Source organism: Mytilus edulis, chromosome 1, assembly GCF_963676685.1.
Source record: "Mytilus edulis chromosome 1, xbMytEdul2.2, whole genome shotgun sequence".
Classification (NCBI taxonomy): domain Eukaryota; kingdom Metazoa; phylum Mollusca; class Bivalvia; order Mytilida; family Mytilidae; genus Mytilus; species Mytilus edulis.
In genome coordinates this window covers 74,355,394-74,372,499 of record NC_092344.1, presented here as the reverse complement: position 1 = coordinate 74,372,499, position 17,106 = coordinate 74,355,394, and the positions used below count along the sequence as shown (strand labels likewise).

General features: G+C 32.4%; 1 protein-coding gene across 1 annotated transcript; it reads right to left on the bottom strand.

Annotated features, from left to right (window-relative positions):
• Nucleotides 1-234: 234 nt before the first annotated feature.
• LOC139489865 (uncharacterized) lies at nucleotides 235-16,925 on the bottom strand. Its single transcript, XM_071276712.1, has 6 exons — nucleotides 16,641-16,925; nucleotides 12,407-12,654; nucleotides 9,611-10,175; nucleotides 8,177-8,346; nucleotides 6,828-7,045; nucleotides 235-1,120 (listed from the first exon to the last, which is right to left on the bottom strand). The coding sequence occupies exons 2-6, from the start codon at nucleotides 12,617-12,619 to the stop codon at nucleotides 940-942; spliced, it is 1,347 nt and encodes a 448-aa protein (XP_071132813.1). The 5' UTR covers nucleotides 12,620-12,654; nucleotides 16,641-16,925; the 3' UTR covers nucleotides 235-939.
• Between the last annotated feature and the right edge of the window lie 181 nt (nucleotides 16,926-17,106).

Sequence of the window (17,106 nt, the reverse complement as noted above, 5' to 3'; positions counted from 1 at the left end):
ACACACACAAACAATTAACCTCACCCTTTTTCAGTAATGCATTTATGAGTGAATCGTTGTTTGAGTAAAGACCAATGGCAAATATTTCTGTCAGTGTGTACGTCCAGTCGATTCGGGGAGACCTTTTCAAATGAATTATGTGTTCGGCAATAATGATGGATGAGTCTTGATAAGGGTTTAATAAAGCTTCGTATAGTATTTTTATAACAAATAAATATATCAAGTTAAGGCAACTATCTCTGTAAAGAACTTTATTAATAAGTGTCATGAGTATCAATTTTATATAAAAATCGTTTCTTTTTTAAATATACATGGAAAAATTAAAGTTCTGAATGCCTAGTTTTGTGACCACTTAACCTACACAAGACCTACATCGACTATCGACTGCATGTAGACAAAACATGATTTAAACTACATGTAAACATTGAGTTTTATCAATGGGGACGTAATTATGTTTAGTTTAAGTGTGAGTTACACTAACACAACACCGAGTTTAGGTCAATGTGAACACGGCCTAAGTTTACTCCTTGGTTTTGATTGTTATTGTCTAGTAATAATTTATAAATCAACCAGGAAAAATCCAGCCCGAGATTGTTTCCTTATTTAAAAACGGAAACGATATCATGTGTTTTTAAATACATATTATTATTTTTTTTTATCGTATTCATTACCTCCTGACATTCAGTTGTGATTTTTTTATTTCTATTGCCATACATGTAACATCATTACAGAAGGGAATTAATCGCAAATGTACTTTGAATCACATTGCTCGCATAGTCTGTTATCTCTGTGCTTTTTTTCGATCTGTCAAATTCAATTCAAAATTATTGAATTTTGATATAACGATGGTAAATAAAAAAGAATATTTTCCACATTATGTTCATATATTGTTTTTTGATATCAAAACAGTTTCAGTTCAATTCATAAAAATGTTATTAATCAAGCTGATATTCCACATCTTCTTTTAACGGCAACTACTTTGTCATATAATTCAAACATTATATTCATCATTTTAGTATCACCATGTTTGGCAAATGTCATACATACATCCGTAGTATTTCCTGAGTTCTTACATTTTCTGTAGTGATACAGTATGACATTGTGTGATCGAAGCATAATCCTGTAACAGAAAAAAAATTCTTACAATTTAGAGAAATGAGAATGAATAATTGTAATGGAAATTGTATTTTCAATTTTAATTTTAAGGGCAACAAAACGACACAAAGACAATGAAAACTAGATGTGATATACGATTTTTTTCTACAATATGTATAGGCTTATTGACAATAGATATAATAAACAAGTCATTTCATTTTGTATTTTGATAATTAACATTCCATATAAAATATCAAATCGTTCGGATTTGTTGTGTTTTTGTCTGTTTGATAGTCATGCTATTCTCAGACTCCCTGAAACCATCTATAATACTAAAATTACGAGGTCCAATTTGTCAGCCGTCATCACGTAAAAACGACGAATCACAGAATTCAACTTTATATATAACTAATATAGTACAAAGGTGTAGATTAAAAATTACACCACTACAGGCTCTTTTGTTTTCCACGTAATTGATATTGCCAATAATGAAAAAGTTCCGGGTCGAGTCCGCTACCGATACCAATAGTATATTCACCTGTTACCTATTACCTTATCTGTACGTTCCGCATCTGACAGGCGCACCACCAAACGTTGTATTCAGGATTAATATGCTATATACACGGGTCATAACGACAGGGTTGACACTACTAAATTGTCAAATTGTTACCTATTGTAGTATTTTAATCAGTTAGACTTTCTAAGATAACAATACGAATACTAAAAATCTGGACAAAAATAAGGCGTATAGGTACAGTTTTCAATTTGTTAGAGGGCATGACGTAAAACAGCGAGGCAAAGATTCAACTTTACTTATAACTTATATAGGACAATGCTGTTGATTAAAAAATACTCCATTCCAGGACCTTTTGTTTTCTAAATAATTAATATTACCAATAATTGATAAGTTCCAGTTCGACGGGTTCAAACAGAAAGACTTGAAAGCAGAGAAAAACTGTGTATCTTATAATCGGCAAGACTTTATCAGATGACAATACTAATACTAAAATAAGGCTTGCGCATAGTTATATACTTTAATTCAATCACGGGTGTGTTCTAGTCCCTTTGAAAATTTAAGGACGCCATCACGATTTGTCGCCCGTAACATAATATATCTTTCAAAGATGACGATGGATGTGGTTATATATGAAAGCCAGAGTGCAATTTAATCCTTTTTAAAATAGCTAAAGACTAAAAAGCCTTCAAAGTTGGTTTTTGTTTTTAAAAAAGCACCACAATTGGGTAATGTATGTTTTGTGGACTGATTTCTGTTTCACAGTCCGAATATTAATAGTCACACCAGAAATTATCATAGGTTTTTTTTCAACCTCTTTATCGAAATAACTCTGTGATTCAATTTAACTAACAAGTTACATAAATGTCAATAGTTTCAAAAAAGACACCGCTGAAAGTCCAGTTTAAACCAAGTTTTAGTGGGAATAGGAACATTGTCATGCCCCGGTTTGTAATATTTTATGGTAGACATGGATACAAAAAAAATAATGTTTCACCGTTTTAACCGTTGAAATTCAAAACATTATACGATACTGACTACATGCATATGGACATGTATGACATAAACAATTATCTATGAAAGGTATGAAAAGCAGATGATTGAACCCTTTTAAACATATTTTCTACCTGTGATACCTTTATGTTTCTATGATGTGATTGCAATGCGGTAGTCAGTTTATATTTATGTATGATTTTTAATGTCCCTTAAGCATCTATTGCCTCTCTTTTACCTCTTCCCGCCATATTGAGAGTCTGATCAGACCAAAAAAGACTGAGAAGTGACGCTCGAATAAATAAAGGCCAAATCTTAAAACCATTAAGTACATGGAGCAGACATTTTGATTTCGGAAATATTCTTCACTTCAAATTAATGGCACAAAGAAGAACAACAAGACAGAAAATGGTGGTTTTTGAGTGAGGACGTCATTTATCTTAATGGGAAATCATCTTTCTGAAATATTTTCTTTTGTTTTTCATTATTTATGGTTCTATAAAAATTCTGTCTTATATGAGTCCAATAACGGATTGGTCAGCAGTAAGAATTTACAATTGGTTACAAATTGAATACCAGCAATCTGTTAAACAGTCAACCCACCAAACTCAACAAATTTGTTGTAAAACATATGTCCATCATTTTGATGAAATTATCGTTGATGGGAGGGTATTTATATCATGCTTTACGTTTGAGGGTATTTCTTTTTCGAACAAGAAGTAATTGTAACAGGATGCTGTTACGAAGTCTCCCAAACAAAGCTCCCATATTCATTTGATTTGTTTAATTGTCCAATACAAGAATAAATATGGTTAAGGGGTGGGGATCTTGACCGTTTACAAGTTTTCAAACAAGAGGGGGTGGGGTGACCCCCTAAGGACTTCCTTTTTTTCCATTTAATTTGTTTTATTATCCCCTACAAGTATATATATGGTTTAGGAGTTGGGATCTGGACAGTTTACAAGTAAATAGCACATTCTCAAATTTAATGGGGTGGGGTGACCCCCAGGGACTTCCCTTAAATTTCATTTGATTTGTTTTATTGTCCCCTACAAGAATTTATATGGTTTTGGGGTGGGGATCTGGAACGTTTACAAGATAATAGCACATTCTCAAATTGAACGGGGTGGGGGTGACCCCCAGGGACTTCCCTTTTACAACATTAAATTTGTTTTATCGTCCCATTCAATAATATATATGGTTTAGGGGTGGGGATTTGGACCATTTACAAGATAATAGTATATTCTCAAATTTAAGGGGGTGGGATGACCCCCAGGGATTCCCCCTTTATTTCATGTGATTTGTTTTATTGTCCTATGATCATTTCTGAAGACTGTGTGTGTTTATCACTTAAAGTTTTCAAGTTATATTCATTTGAAAATTTTCGAAAATAAAATCCCATAGGGTTCTATAGTAAACCCCTCCCTTCTTTCGGCCCCCCAAAATACCCCTTAATAGACCCCAATGCACAAACGAACGACTGATGGCTCCCCTAGACATATTAGTCTAACATTTTATGAAACCCTAAGTAAATCTGACAAGTGGTTTTTGAGAAACGCTGCGGACAAGTTCATTTTTTTTAAAGTGGCGGAAGAAAAAGAAAAAGAAAAAGAAGAAGAATAATAAAAATTAAAAACCAATTGTTCAGAGAACAATTGAAGGTCTTTCCATCAAAACAATGTATTTTGATATGAAAAGTTGTGAAACTAAGTTTAAAATGTCATTTCAATCGTCAAATGATAGCTCCTAGTAAGCTGATTCCAAAAATATATTGTTTTTATACATTTTTTTTTAAATAAGGGAGATAATTTGTTACTTCCGGTTTGAAAAATGTTACTTACGATTATATTTGAATATTTACTTGACACTGATTCCAAAAATATCTGGTTCTATATACTTTTATATTAATAAAGTACAAGAAATAGCTACTTCCGGTTTACAAAAGGTCACTTCCGGTGTTTTTTTTTCAAGGTTTAATGGTTTGATACCTTTTTCTAAAAGTTTTAAAGCTTTATCATGTATACATATAGAATAAAATCAAAGGTCAAAATCTAGAACGTCAAATTAAGCTATGACCTTGAGATCAATTTCAAGGTCATAAACCAAGGACCTCAAATCAAAAGACCATAGGTCTTAATTATATTTAGTTAATGAGTTATATCACCAAACGCGTATTTTTAAATACAAGAGGGGATAAAACTCCCTTTTACGTTCAACGTACCCTTGCAATCAAAATTTACGTGTAACGACATGTCGCAACAAACAATTTAGGTAAAATAATTTGTCATTATCTTATACAGTTTCTGGAAATAAGAGAGAATAAGCCAAATTCAAAAATTAGAATATGACCTTGACCTTTGACCTTGACCTAATTTTTTTTTTTTTGGACCAAGGACCTCATATCAAAAGATCCTAGGTCTCTAGCACTTATGGTTTACAAGATAGAAATGCATATCACTTATAACAAATGCATAAGGGGAAATAACTCTCATATGGAGCGTTCATATTGCTTCGTTCAAAATAGGACAAATCATGCTGAGGATATAACGAGCAATTTTGTAAAATAAATTTGTCATAATATTTTACGGTTGCGAAGGAGTTGCGATAACAAGGAAAACAGTGTTTGGGAAGATAACTCCTACAAAGAAAAGTATTCGTTTACGCAGGGTAAATTTCAAAAGCGCATAAACTGTTGGATATCATATACCAAATATCTGTGCGACATATTGCCAAACAAATGTTTATCGCAAGAACAAAATTAGGCGGAAGAAAAAAAAAAAATAATCAGAAGAAAAACAATAGGTCTTTCCACAGAAAAGTGGAAAGACCTAATAATAAGAACTGAGCAAAAACAATAAGTCTCCAAACTTTGTTAGGGAGACTCAAAAACTTTGTTTGGGAGACTTAATTACTTACGTTGACTTGTTGTTTACATACTTTGTTATATTGTTTTTATTGGATATGTTCCGGACCATATGAGTATTTGGACCATACGCGTATGGTCGGACCGTATATGTATAAAACTCGTTTGGGTATTAACGGCCCGGACCATATGAATATTTGAACCATATAGGTATATTTTTCTTAAATTACATTATAAAAGTTTAAAAAATACAAAAACATTAACATTATCAATAATAAAACAATCATGGTTACATGACAATGTATTATTTTTATCGCTAATTACATTCTTGCATGTAGGCTTGGGGTGACATTTACTTCCACACGGTAGCATAGCATTTGCATTTGCAAGTTTTCGTTGGGCACGATCCTTTTCATTTACACCTTTTGTTTGCGAGCTAGCCTTTTTGCAGTTGCGTACAGTAATATCGAGGTCTTGAGCCATTCCGATATGTCTTAAGTGTTTTTCAGAAGCTCTAGATCTCAAATATCGTTATATGACTGCAAAACACCATATTCACATTACAACTGAACTATGTTCCAGTGACTTCTTGTGTAACAGTTCATTAAGAAATTTTTGGAAATTTTTTAAGTCGACATATTGCCATTCACTCGTAATAACAAATCGGTTATGACCATCGGTAATGGCCATCGGTCTAAAATGTGTTTATCATAGTTCTGACAAGTAAGTAAAATTAACTTTGTGAAACTTCTAATTTTTATTTATCTAATCTTTTTTATTATAATATCATAATAGAATTACCTATATGATAGCGTCTTTTTGATGAACGGTCATTTCCTATGAAGAGTTTAGAAGTATTAAAAGTAAATTGTAACAGAGTGTAAATTACCCCGACAAAATGAGTATAATTATATCCATTTGGTCATGACCATACGCGTATGGTCCAATTACTCATATGGTCCGGAACAGATCTATTTCTCATACAACATCTCTACGTTTTTCCCATTCACTGCATTTATCATATGAGTTTCAATAAAACACCTATTTAAGATGTAGAACTATTATATATTAAACAGTGCACTTATATACCAAACAAACTAAATGAAAAGCAAATACAATTTAACAAATACAAACTCATCAAATATATCAGAATTTTTAATTTAAAACACCAGATGCCCTTTATCTACAGTGCTCCGTTCAAATCAGTTGAAAGGTAAACTTTATCCGAAATTCCGAATTCGTGCCAAATACAGAAAAAGCAATACATGCCTGTGGAAAAGAAAAACCTTAGTGTATCGAGTAATTTAGAAACAGAAGATATACAGACCATGAACATATCAATGAAAGTTTAATCATAGATACCTTCGATATCCTTTAATTGGCCACACCACATGGGTATCCACGGTTGCAGTTCTATTAGGCATATAAATAGTCTTGAATCGATTGAAAATTGGCTTTGATCCTCGAATATATTTACTTGTTAGTAGAGGTTCGACTCCTGAAACTCCCCAATCTGTTATGAAGAATGAAACTCTCAGGGTGAAAGCAGCAGCATCTGGAAAAGCTGGTAACAACTCTGACTAAAGACAAATATATATTAAATTTAAAAAATCACAATTAGTTCCAATATCGCTTGAAATGAATAGTCTTTTCGTTGTCGATGTTATTCATATTTTCATTTTCAAAAATTGAATCAAATATCCATGAAAATATTAACAAGTGTAGCGCATCAACCATTTCCGGGTCGTATTATTTCAACAATTAATTGATGGATTTATTTTCAGGGTAAGACATTTGTGTATCTTACTACAATAATCATTTTAAATGCGAATCAACCATACTAGCTCTACGTCTAAATGTCTCAAATATCAGTATTTGCTAATAATATAGTTGTTATCCATTCATTTTCTGTGTTTGACCTTTTGATTTTGTCATTTGATTCAGGTCTTTCCGTTTTGAATTTTCCTAGGAGCTCAGTATTTTTGTGATTTTACTTTTTATTTCATCCGGCCACTGATCAAATCCACAACCCTTTACACTAGAGATGGGTGTTACTGCAATATCAAGGAAGCATTACGGGTACCACTTGTAGATCAGTTACTGCTTTACCTTCTTAAAAATATATTTCATCCACAGCTTTTTGGGGAATTCATATGTTGAAATCTGTGTTTCTGTGTAGTTATTTTGGAGTGATCATTTCTTTTCCGATTCATATTTATTTTATCATGGTTTTCCTTATCTATTTTGATTTTCAAAATATCCTTAAAATTATTTTTTTTGTCCTACTTTTTGTTCAAGTCATACCCTTTTAAAATTGTGTAAAAATTAAATCTAAAAACAACATGACTTACCACTGGATATTTTGCTTGTCAGGAGCAACATGTATACGTAGTGGAACACGAAAAACTCCAAAAAATTAGAACATACATCCATTTCAATAATATTTGAGAAAAATAACAATACACAACATAAAGGCACTTGTATTCAAAGTCTCTGAATATCAAATGTTAAAAGCTAAAGGTAACATATGTACACTTATATACCGTCGGAGTACATGCTGGGAATAAAATAAAAGGTTCAGGCATCAGAACAGAAGAAACGAAAGCCATTTAAACAGAGTAGGAAAACTACAGCCTATACAAGGCTATGTCTTTTTAAACGCCTTATGTATGGTATTTTGCATATATCTATACCAATTTGAAATTCTTTACCTTAAACATTTCTGTGTATCTTGAGAAGTTTTTATGGACAATGTACTCGTCTAAATCTACAACAGCCACAAAACCGAATCCTTTTAAAATTTCTTTGCATGAATACACTGCGACCTGTTCATCGTGGGTACTTTGATGGTAATTCCATTTATGTGGTTCAAAATTGCGATCTAAAAAAGATTGAAACCTTATCTTTTTACACGCTAGACATATATGTCAAACACATTGTGTTTGAATGATAACGATATCATATTACGCATACCAGCACTATCATTCAATTGTCGGAAATGAAAAGTACTCATAAGCTTGATATTTCCCTGACAATTAGATATTATTAGTGTGATTATCATGATATTATCAGTGCAGTCAGTACTCCCCTTAATTAGTTCTATTTGTATTGAAAATCAACATTTATCAAATGAAATCTAAATGGAGAAAAGAATTCCTTCTAACGAGAGGGATTGTTAGTATTCCTAAGCGTATTGCATGTATTGCTCGGTGTTTGTCTTTATTACATTGGCTACAGGTATAGGGGTATATTTAGTCTGTCCCAAGTCAGGAGCCTCTTGTATTTGTGAGTCTTTTTATGATTTTTTAGTTTTAGTTCTTTTATATGTTTAGGAGTTTAGTATGGCGTCCATTTTCACTGAGGTAGTACACATTTTTGTTAAGGGGCCAGCTGATGATCCCCTCCGGAGATTTCTAGGGTTTTCTCGATGTTTGAAAAAGACATAAAATACAATTTTGAAGTGCTCGAAGTAAATGGAATTTAATTTTAAAAGATACTAGACTTATAATGAGATACGCAATACGTGCGTTTCGTCTACATAAGACTCATCAGTGACATTTAGATCAAAAGATTTAGAAAGCCAAAACAAGTACAAAGTGCAAAACTATTAGCGAACGCATTGGTATATATCAATACCGTAAGATGGGGACATATGCACTTCTTCTAATAAAAAAACCCAGCAATGATTGGTTAAAAAGAATCATCGCTTTGGTCGTAAAGGTTGAGCTTTCTCAAACTGAAATGCCTAAAGGAAAGTTTTGATAAATATTTGATACTTTTTTCATGTAAAACTTAAACTAAATATTGAAAGTACTTTTTTTTAAATGAAATAATGATAAATAATGTTTTCCATTTTGTACTTTAAGGATGTTATGATCTGCTATATTCCAAAGCACTCTTGATCACCATTGCTTATATGATGTCCATATTGCACAGTATTTAGGTTTCTGTGTTGGTTTTGTTGCTAATGGATTGTCTTTTAAGAGTGTTTTAGTCATCGTGTTTGGCTTTAACCTATGCTGATTGTATTTTTGACATCTCCCGCACTTGTTTAGGTATGAAGTTAGACATAGATAGTTTTTTTTCTTTACCTCTTTTGAACTTGATCTGTGATTAAATTATATACGTTACTTTAGGATACATACCAATATTACCAGGCAATTTACATGGAAATGAAATAAGTATGGCAATGCCTTCTCTCTCATAATATTTAAATACTGCATATGCATCTTCATTTACTTGTTGTAGCGCTATCAGTACTGTATCTACACCCATCATTTTTTGATATTCGAACCATTCAATAAGATGCAGTGGATTTAAATAGTTATAAGCTATTTTAGCACATATTGCAAATTTGTTTTCTTTGACCGGTGCGTATAATACCGGCTGACGAATATGAGAAGAATTACAAAATTCCTTTTTTCCTACCAATTGAATATGTTTCATCGGGGAACTTATATTATGTACAAAACATTGATACTGTCTTGCTTTAAGACTGACAACCCTTCTCTTTTGAGGGTACGTTTCTTTCACAACAGCCTTTACACGATGAAATGACAATTTCGCATCTCCGTAAATACAACAGTCGAAATTGGAACGCACAGAACCGTCGAGAACATTTAGAACTACAAATTCTATCAGATCCGAATCTCTTTTCCCTTGTGTTACAGCAGAAATGATATGCACAGCTTCAGAACAAGAATCGATATTCTGAAAAGAAATGAGAAGGCTTTTACAAAAACAAATATTATAGTACATAATTTATAGAAATATGATAAAACAGCTCTAATTTACCAATTAAAAACACCTGACTGCATATTTTTGCTATTACTTTTACTAATATTTTTCCTGGATACATCGATTCAAAAGTCTCTTTCTGAATGCTTACAGACAACCAAATAATAATTAGAATAACGCTACGTTCTTATTCTATAGGTAAATAAGAGTTATATAATTACGCAAATAAATCAATGCGATGTTTTTTTATTCTCAATTCACAATTATTTTACCTGACGACCATCGTTGGCAAAGAGCTGTTCTTGACGGTTTTGAAGTTTTTTTCACGTAGTTTTTAGATATGCAAATTGTCAACAAGAAAAGATACTCAACCAGCCTTACTAACCTATTTTCTACTTACACGGTATTATTAAATGATATGAGCAAATAAGCCCTAATACGGATAAATCGGCATGTGCAATACTGAAAACGTTCCACTGTGCATATAAATCAAGTTTTAATATCTCTCTTTGAACAGGGCCAATACGGGGAAAAACAGGGCCAATACAGAAAAAAGCGGGAAAAAAGCCGTATTAGCCCTAGGGCTAATACAGGACGTTCACTTCCGGTTTTCAATTTTCTTACGGTATTACTTAACTTTGGAAGTATCGTTATGCATAAAAACATTTGTATAATATTTTTAAATTAAAATCATAAAATAAACAGGTTTAATGATGTGCAATGTTTTGTAACGTTTTAAAGTTTTGAAACGAAAAAAACAGGGCCAAAACAGAAAAAAGCGAGGAAAAAGCCGTATTGGCCCATGGGCTAATACGGGACGTTCACTTCCGGTTTTTAATTTTCTTATAATCATTTAATAAAAGTGTTATGAACTGGCTGTTTCTGTATTGGCACTGGTATAGATTCTCGGTCAGCTGTATTTGCCCTTGACCCTACGGGTCTCGAGGCCAATACAGCAAACCTTGAATCTTTACCAGTGCCAATACAGAAATAGCCAGTTAATAATATAGTATTAATGAATGGGTGTTTTTATAATGGCCCTGTTATATGTCCAAGGTCTGTAATAATGGTCGAGGAAGTCTGTAATGGCCCGAGGCAACGACGAGGGCTATTACAGACATCCGAGGCCATTATTACTGACCGAGGACATATAACAGGGCCATTATAAAAACACCCATTTCTTAATACATGTATTAACCAACTGAACAAAAGTGTATGTGTTGCTGCTAACTTGATGTACTGTCTTACTCTTTTAATGACAGTTTAGTTTGAACAAAATAAGTTGTACTTCACCATTATAAAGCTTTAAATATACAAAATATTCAAGATATTAAGTTGAAAAAGATATGTGTTAAAAAACAGGATGAACAGTGATCCCTTTGTATGGTTCTTTAATGTTGGTTGCTGATTACCTAATTAAATAAAATACAAAAAGGTATTATACTCTTTACAACTTAGGTTTTTTTAACTTTATCAAAAACCCTAACAGGGCTTAATACAGACAAACTGGGCATTAATACAGGGCCATTACAGAAAAACAGAGCCATTACAGAAAAAACAGGGCCATTACAGAAAAACAGGGCCATTACAGAAAAAACAGGGCCATTACAGAAAAAAACAGGGCTAATACAGAAAATAAAAGGACAACATTACATGACAGAAAAACAGGACAAAATAAAAGCAAGAACATGCAGGACAGAGATATACACAAATAGACAATACAATAATACATTTCGACATGTTAATAGTTATCAAAGGTACCAGACTTATAATATAAAACGCCAGACGTGCGTTTACTCGTCATAAGACTCATCATCGACGCTCAGATCAAAATAGTCCGAAAGCCAAACAAGTATGAAGTTAAAAAGCATGAAATTCCAAAAAGTCGTGCCAAAAACTAAGGTTTTCTATGCCTGGAATAAGAAAATTCTTAGTATTAAGAATAATTCATACTTTTGTAAACAGTAACCTGTACTAACAATCGGGTTTTTTATTTGGTTATACCTTATTTTATAGATATGAATGATTGAGAACATATTTCATAAAAGAGATGAGCGAAAGATACCAGAGGGACAGTCATTAAATCCTACTTTTCCGCCCAAAGTAAAATCTTTTGTTTGAAATTTTGAGTATACTTCAGGAAGTCTTCGGTATCGAGTGTGAATAATCAACGTATTCGTTAAAGATAATGTCTTGTAATATACCTTTGGTGGTTTTTGAAAAAATAGTCCTGGATGTCCAACACGTGAAGTCTTGCAGAGCTCACCACACATAGTTTGTACCCTTTCTATTTCGTTTATAGGATTCAGTTTTTGTTTAGTTTTGTTCATCAATGTGTTCGTTTTTAGGATAAAAAGAAGAGATATAAACATCAATAGAAAAATCACTTTTCTATATTTTGAATATCTGGTCTTCATTTGGTTCTAGTTATATTTGAATAGCAGCTTGTTCTCTGAAAATAAATATAGATAATTTACTGTGCGTATTGCTATTATTTAAACCTTTCCAAGGCAGAATAGTCAACTCAATCACGCACGAACAAACTAAGGTGCAGTCGACTTTCTGTTTTCTATGAAATTATTGGCCATTTTTATGTTTTTTTGTCTCCCCGGATCAGCCGTTCAAATTGATTGTTTTAAAATTTCAAATTTTTATCTTTCTGTGGATTGTTTTTGGCGGAACTTATACGTATGCACTTAAAACATCCACTTGTATTTGTATCCACCATAGTCGACTGTTTTATGAATATTTGTGTATTATTTAATAGTTTTGAAATATCTCGAATATATTGCTATAACCTAATTTTTGTCATTTTTACCTATTGTGTCTGTTTGTTTTGCTCACCCATGGTTGCCATTGCAATTTATAATGGAATTCTATGCAACTGTCTTACTAGTGAGAGGTTTCTCTAGCTATTAAACCAGGGTCAATCCACCATGTTCTACATAAGGAAATGCATGTCCGAAGTTAGTAATATAACAGCTGTTTCACAATTCGTTCGATGTATTTGTACATGTGTATATTACTGTTGCCTTTATTTGAGCTTTTGGTTTTGCCATTTAATAAGGGACTTTCTGTTTTAAATTTTTCTTGGAGTTCCTTTTTGTTTTGTTATTCTACTCCTCCAAATTGATTGTTTTCGATCCGGTTGCATGTTGAAAAAACGTGTATAGTTATAATCAAACTTGACCGAGTGGTCTAAGTAGTTACTACTGTAATCACTAGCCAGTCAACACTGAGGTTGTGAGTTCGAACCCCGTTTGTGCGGGTGCATTCGACTCCAATCTTAATTGACTAGGATTGTCAGTTGGTTTTCGCCGGGCACTCCGGCCTCCTCCACCAATAAAAACTGACCGCCACGAAATAGCCTAAATGCGGTGCTTATAAGTGTCTTTGAAACACCAAAAATCAAATCAAATCAAATCATATGACATAATCAAAATTTGATTTTTTTCCTGAATCGCCATTTTGGAGAAGTAAAAGGTTGATTTTGTTATTTGACTTACCAGGCATACCGCAACGCCAAGTCTTTATTGTATCGTAGTGACGTATTTAACCAAAAATAACAAAATTAAGTTGTTCGTAAATCAGAATTTAAAAAGCAAAGTGTGCACACAAACTTTTAAAATGGCGGTAAAATGGGAAGTAAATCTTGCTCAAATGTTGCCAAGCATAACATTACTTCTAGTATATGAGAAAATGCTCATTCCATGATCAATTATGCTGTTGCATTGAAACAGCTCATGCCTCTTTGTACTTTCTTGTCGATCTAGTAACTACCACTGATTATTCATCAGCAGTTTTTGTTCTCTTTAATTATGTTGATTGTTTAAGTCCATCTTCTTTTCTTACAAAATTGCAAGCAGAAAAAATAAACTTAGTTTTAAAATGGCATATCTACTTAAATGCATATATAAATATTTAAAAATATCAACCACAAGTATGCATATATATGAATATATAGATAATTATGAGTTAATTACTAGTAACATATTACAACGGATTGATAATTTGGGATAAAAGAATTGAAACAGTATAATATATACCTTTTGATTTTCGAAGCTAAACGCACCTTTTTTTATACCTTGAGATTATACTATTTAAATGTTATGTATTTCTTTGAGAAAAAAAACACAATCTTTATGTCCTTATTTGTGAGTTTCATATCAAATTACATTTAAATGGAAATGTCATCATCAATGTTGTCAAGATGAAAATATCTAATTCAACGATTCACAATGAACCATTTACGAAAGTCTTTGTGTTTTAAAACCCACGAATGTTTGAATGAATTGAATATTTACCTAATAATTGAATATTTACCTAATAATTGAATGTGTACTCTAAGTGATAATATGTGGAATGTCTAATTACAGTCTAAGTAGAGCTTTCTTACAAATTGACGAAAGGTACGTATGCTTGACGAATCATACGTAAGACTCGTTTTAGGGATCCTTTATTTTTACATATTTAAATAATAGTCGTGGAACTTCGGACAATTATCGTGCAACGACACTTATTAAATTGGATTTTTCTTGAGATATATTTAGAATTTCGGGACGTACGGTAGGTTAGAATCTGATTATTGATACCACCAGGTCGGAGGAGATAACATTACAAAATATTCTAAATATAGAGTAGTCAGACAAAAAAAAAATGACTAAACCACCCCACTCTTAAATATTACAATGTTGCACTCACAGGCACTTGTTTCTGTCAATATGGGGTTTACTATCCATACCCAGTACAAAAAAAAACACAAGGTAGCTAACGGAAATTTTCAATGTGTTCGCTTCAACCAATATTTTTTTAATTTCCCTTGATTTTTTCACAAATAAAAGTACACCAGTCTGTCGGTAATTGATGTATCTTTACAATGAAACAACTTTCACGTACCTTGAGAATACCCCTCAAACAGTATAACACACTTGAGATGACAATTATTGACCTTTTTCCAGACCATTGAATTTGTAAGGACTTAACTTCCGGTAAACTTAGGAAGTTAATATAACTGTGCAATCCCATTGGTTTAATTCATCTGGTTACCTGTTTATTTATACTAGTTACCAGTAGCCAGAAAAATGTGACCAATGGGATTCAAAAAATTTCAAAATGCTCCAAAATTGATGAAACTTTACAACAATGTTATACAACTTATAAGATGGCACTCAAAAGTATGAATTATTCTAAATGATAAGGATGTCCTTATCCCAGGCAGAAAATCCTAGCCGTATTGGGCACAACTTTTTTAAACTTTAGGTCCTCGGTGCTCTTCAACTTTGTACTTGTTTTGGCTTTCGAACTTTTTTCATCCTGTCACTGGTTGGTCTTGTGTGGACGAAACGCACGTCTTGCGTATTAAATTTTAAACCTGGTACCTTTTTTTAGCTATTATTCGTGTGTTTTTCTGTTATATAGGTTCTCTCATTTATTTGTATTGTAGCCTTGTCATGTTATGTTGTCATTTTAATGTTATATTTAACATTGCCATAAAAGCGGGAGGTTTGGTATGCCACAAAACCAGGTTCAACCCACCATTTTTTTCTTAAAATGTCCTGTACCAAGTCAGGAAAATGGCCATTGTTATATAATAGTTCGTTTCTGTGTGTCTTACATTTTAATTTTGTGTTTCTGTTGTGTCGTTGTTCTCCTCTTATATTTGATGCGGTTCCCTAAATTTTAGTTTGTAACCCGGATTTTTTTTATCGATTTATGAGTTTCGAACAGCGGTATACTACTGTTGCCTTTATTTAAGGTAGATAGGGTGTCTTCCTCCATTTGGATTTGGAAATACCAGAAAACAAGGTCTAGATCTTTAATAAAATGTGCAAATATTTAGAGTAGTAGGTAACTCATGTGTAAGAACTTCCACTTCGATATAGAAAATGACATGTTTTATCATATTTATGGTTGTATTTTACAAAAAACAGAAAACTTATGTTTGATAATTTTTTTCCAACTTTACCAAATAAGGGGAGGCAACTCAAATGCAAGGGCAGATAATTCAGATAAGGTACTTTTACACTGGATTGTGTTAGGAATTTACCTATTTTAAAATGTAGCAACAAAACGGGTCCGGTGACCCCATTGTTTCTTTTTCTTAATGAAATACTTTTAAAGCCACATTCTCATATGTTATTTCAAAATTCTATGGTGTAGATTATGCTTTATTGCAGAAAATTGGGTTTTCCATGCATAATCTAATCAAAATTTGTCAATTTTGAACACCGTGTAGCGTGAAAATAAGCCCGGTGACCCATTCTTTTTTTTATTATTTTTTTAAAAGCACGATATAAACTACATTTTGGCAAATTATTAAAAAATTCTATGGATTATAATTTAGACACCCCTTAATCCTGACTGGTTAATTAGTTAACACATGTTAATCTAATATTAATTTCTGTACTAGTAATCAACCATACTGTATAAACCACTTACCCAGTTTACGATTATATGATGTCTATAATCTTTATATAAATACTCCCCACTAACGGCAAATTCATATGATTTAATTATTTTAAAGTTTGGAATTCGCACTCGTTCAATCCTTGTGTCCTTGAATATTTGTACCTAATCCATCTTTTTAGAATTAATCATATTAGAGAGAAAGAACAAAAAAGAAAACAAATGATACACGTGCTAGTAATCCATTAAACAGCGTGCTTTTTTATACTGATCTGGTATGATTTACGTTTGAGTTATTAAGTGTAGATGGGTGCATTTAAATTGAATGAATTGATCATGTATCTATTTCAACTGTATTTAAATAAGATGTTATCATTGAAATATGCCATTTGATACTGTTTGAAATGTAGAATATAATCGGGGCCCCAAAAGACTGCTTTCCTCGGTTGCTTTTTGATATTGTATAAACAGAGGAATTTGAATACTAGTAAAGTGATTT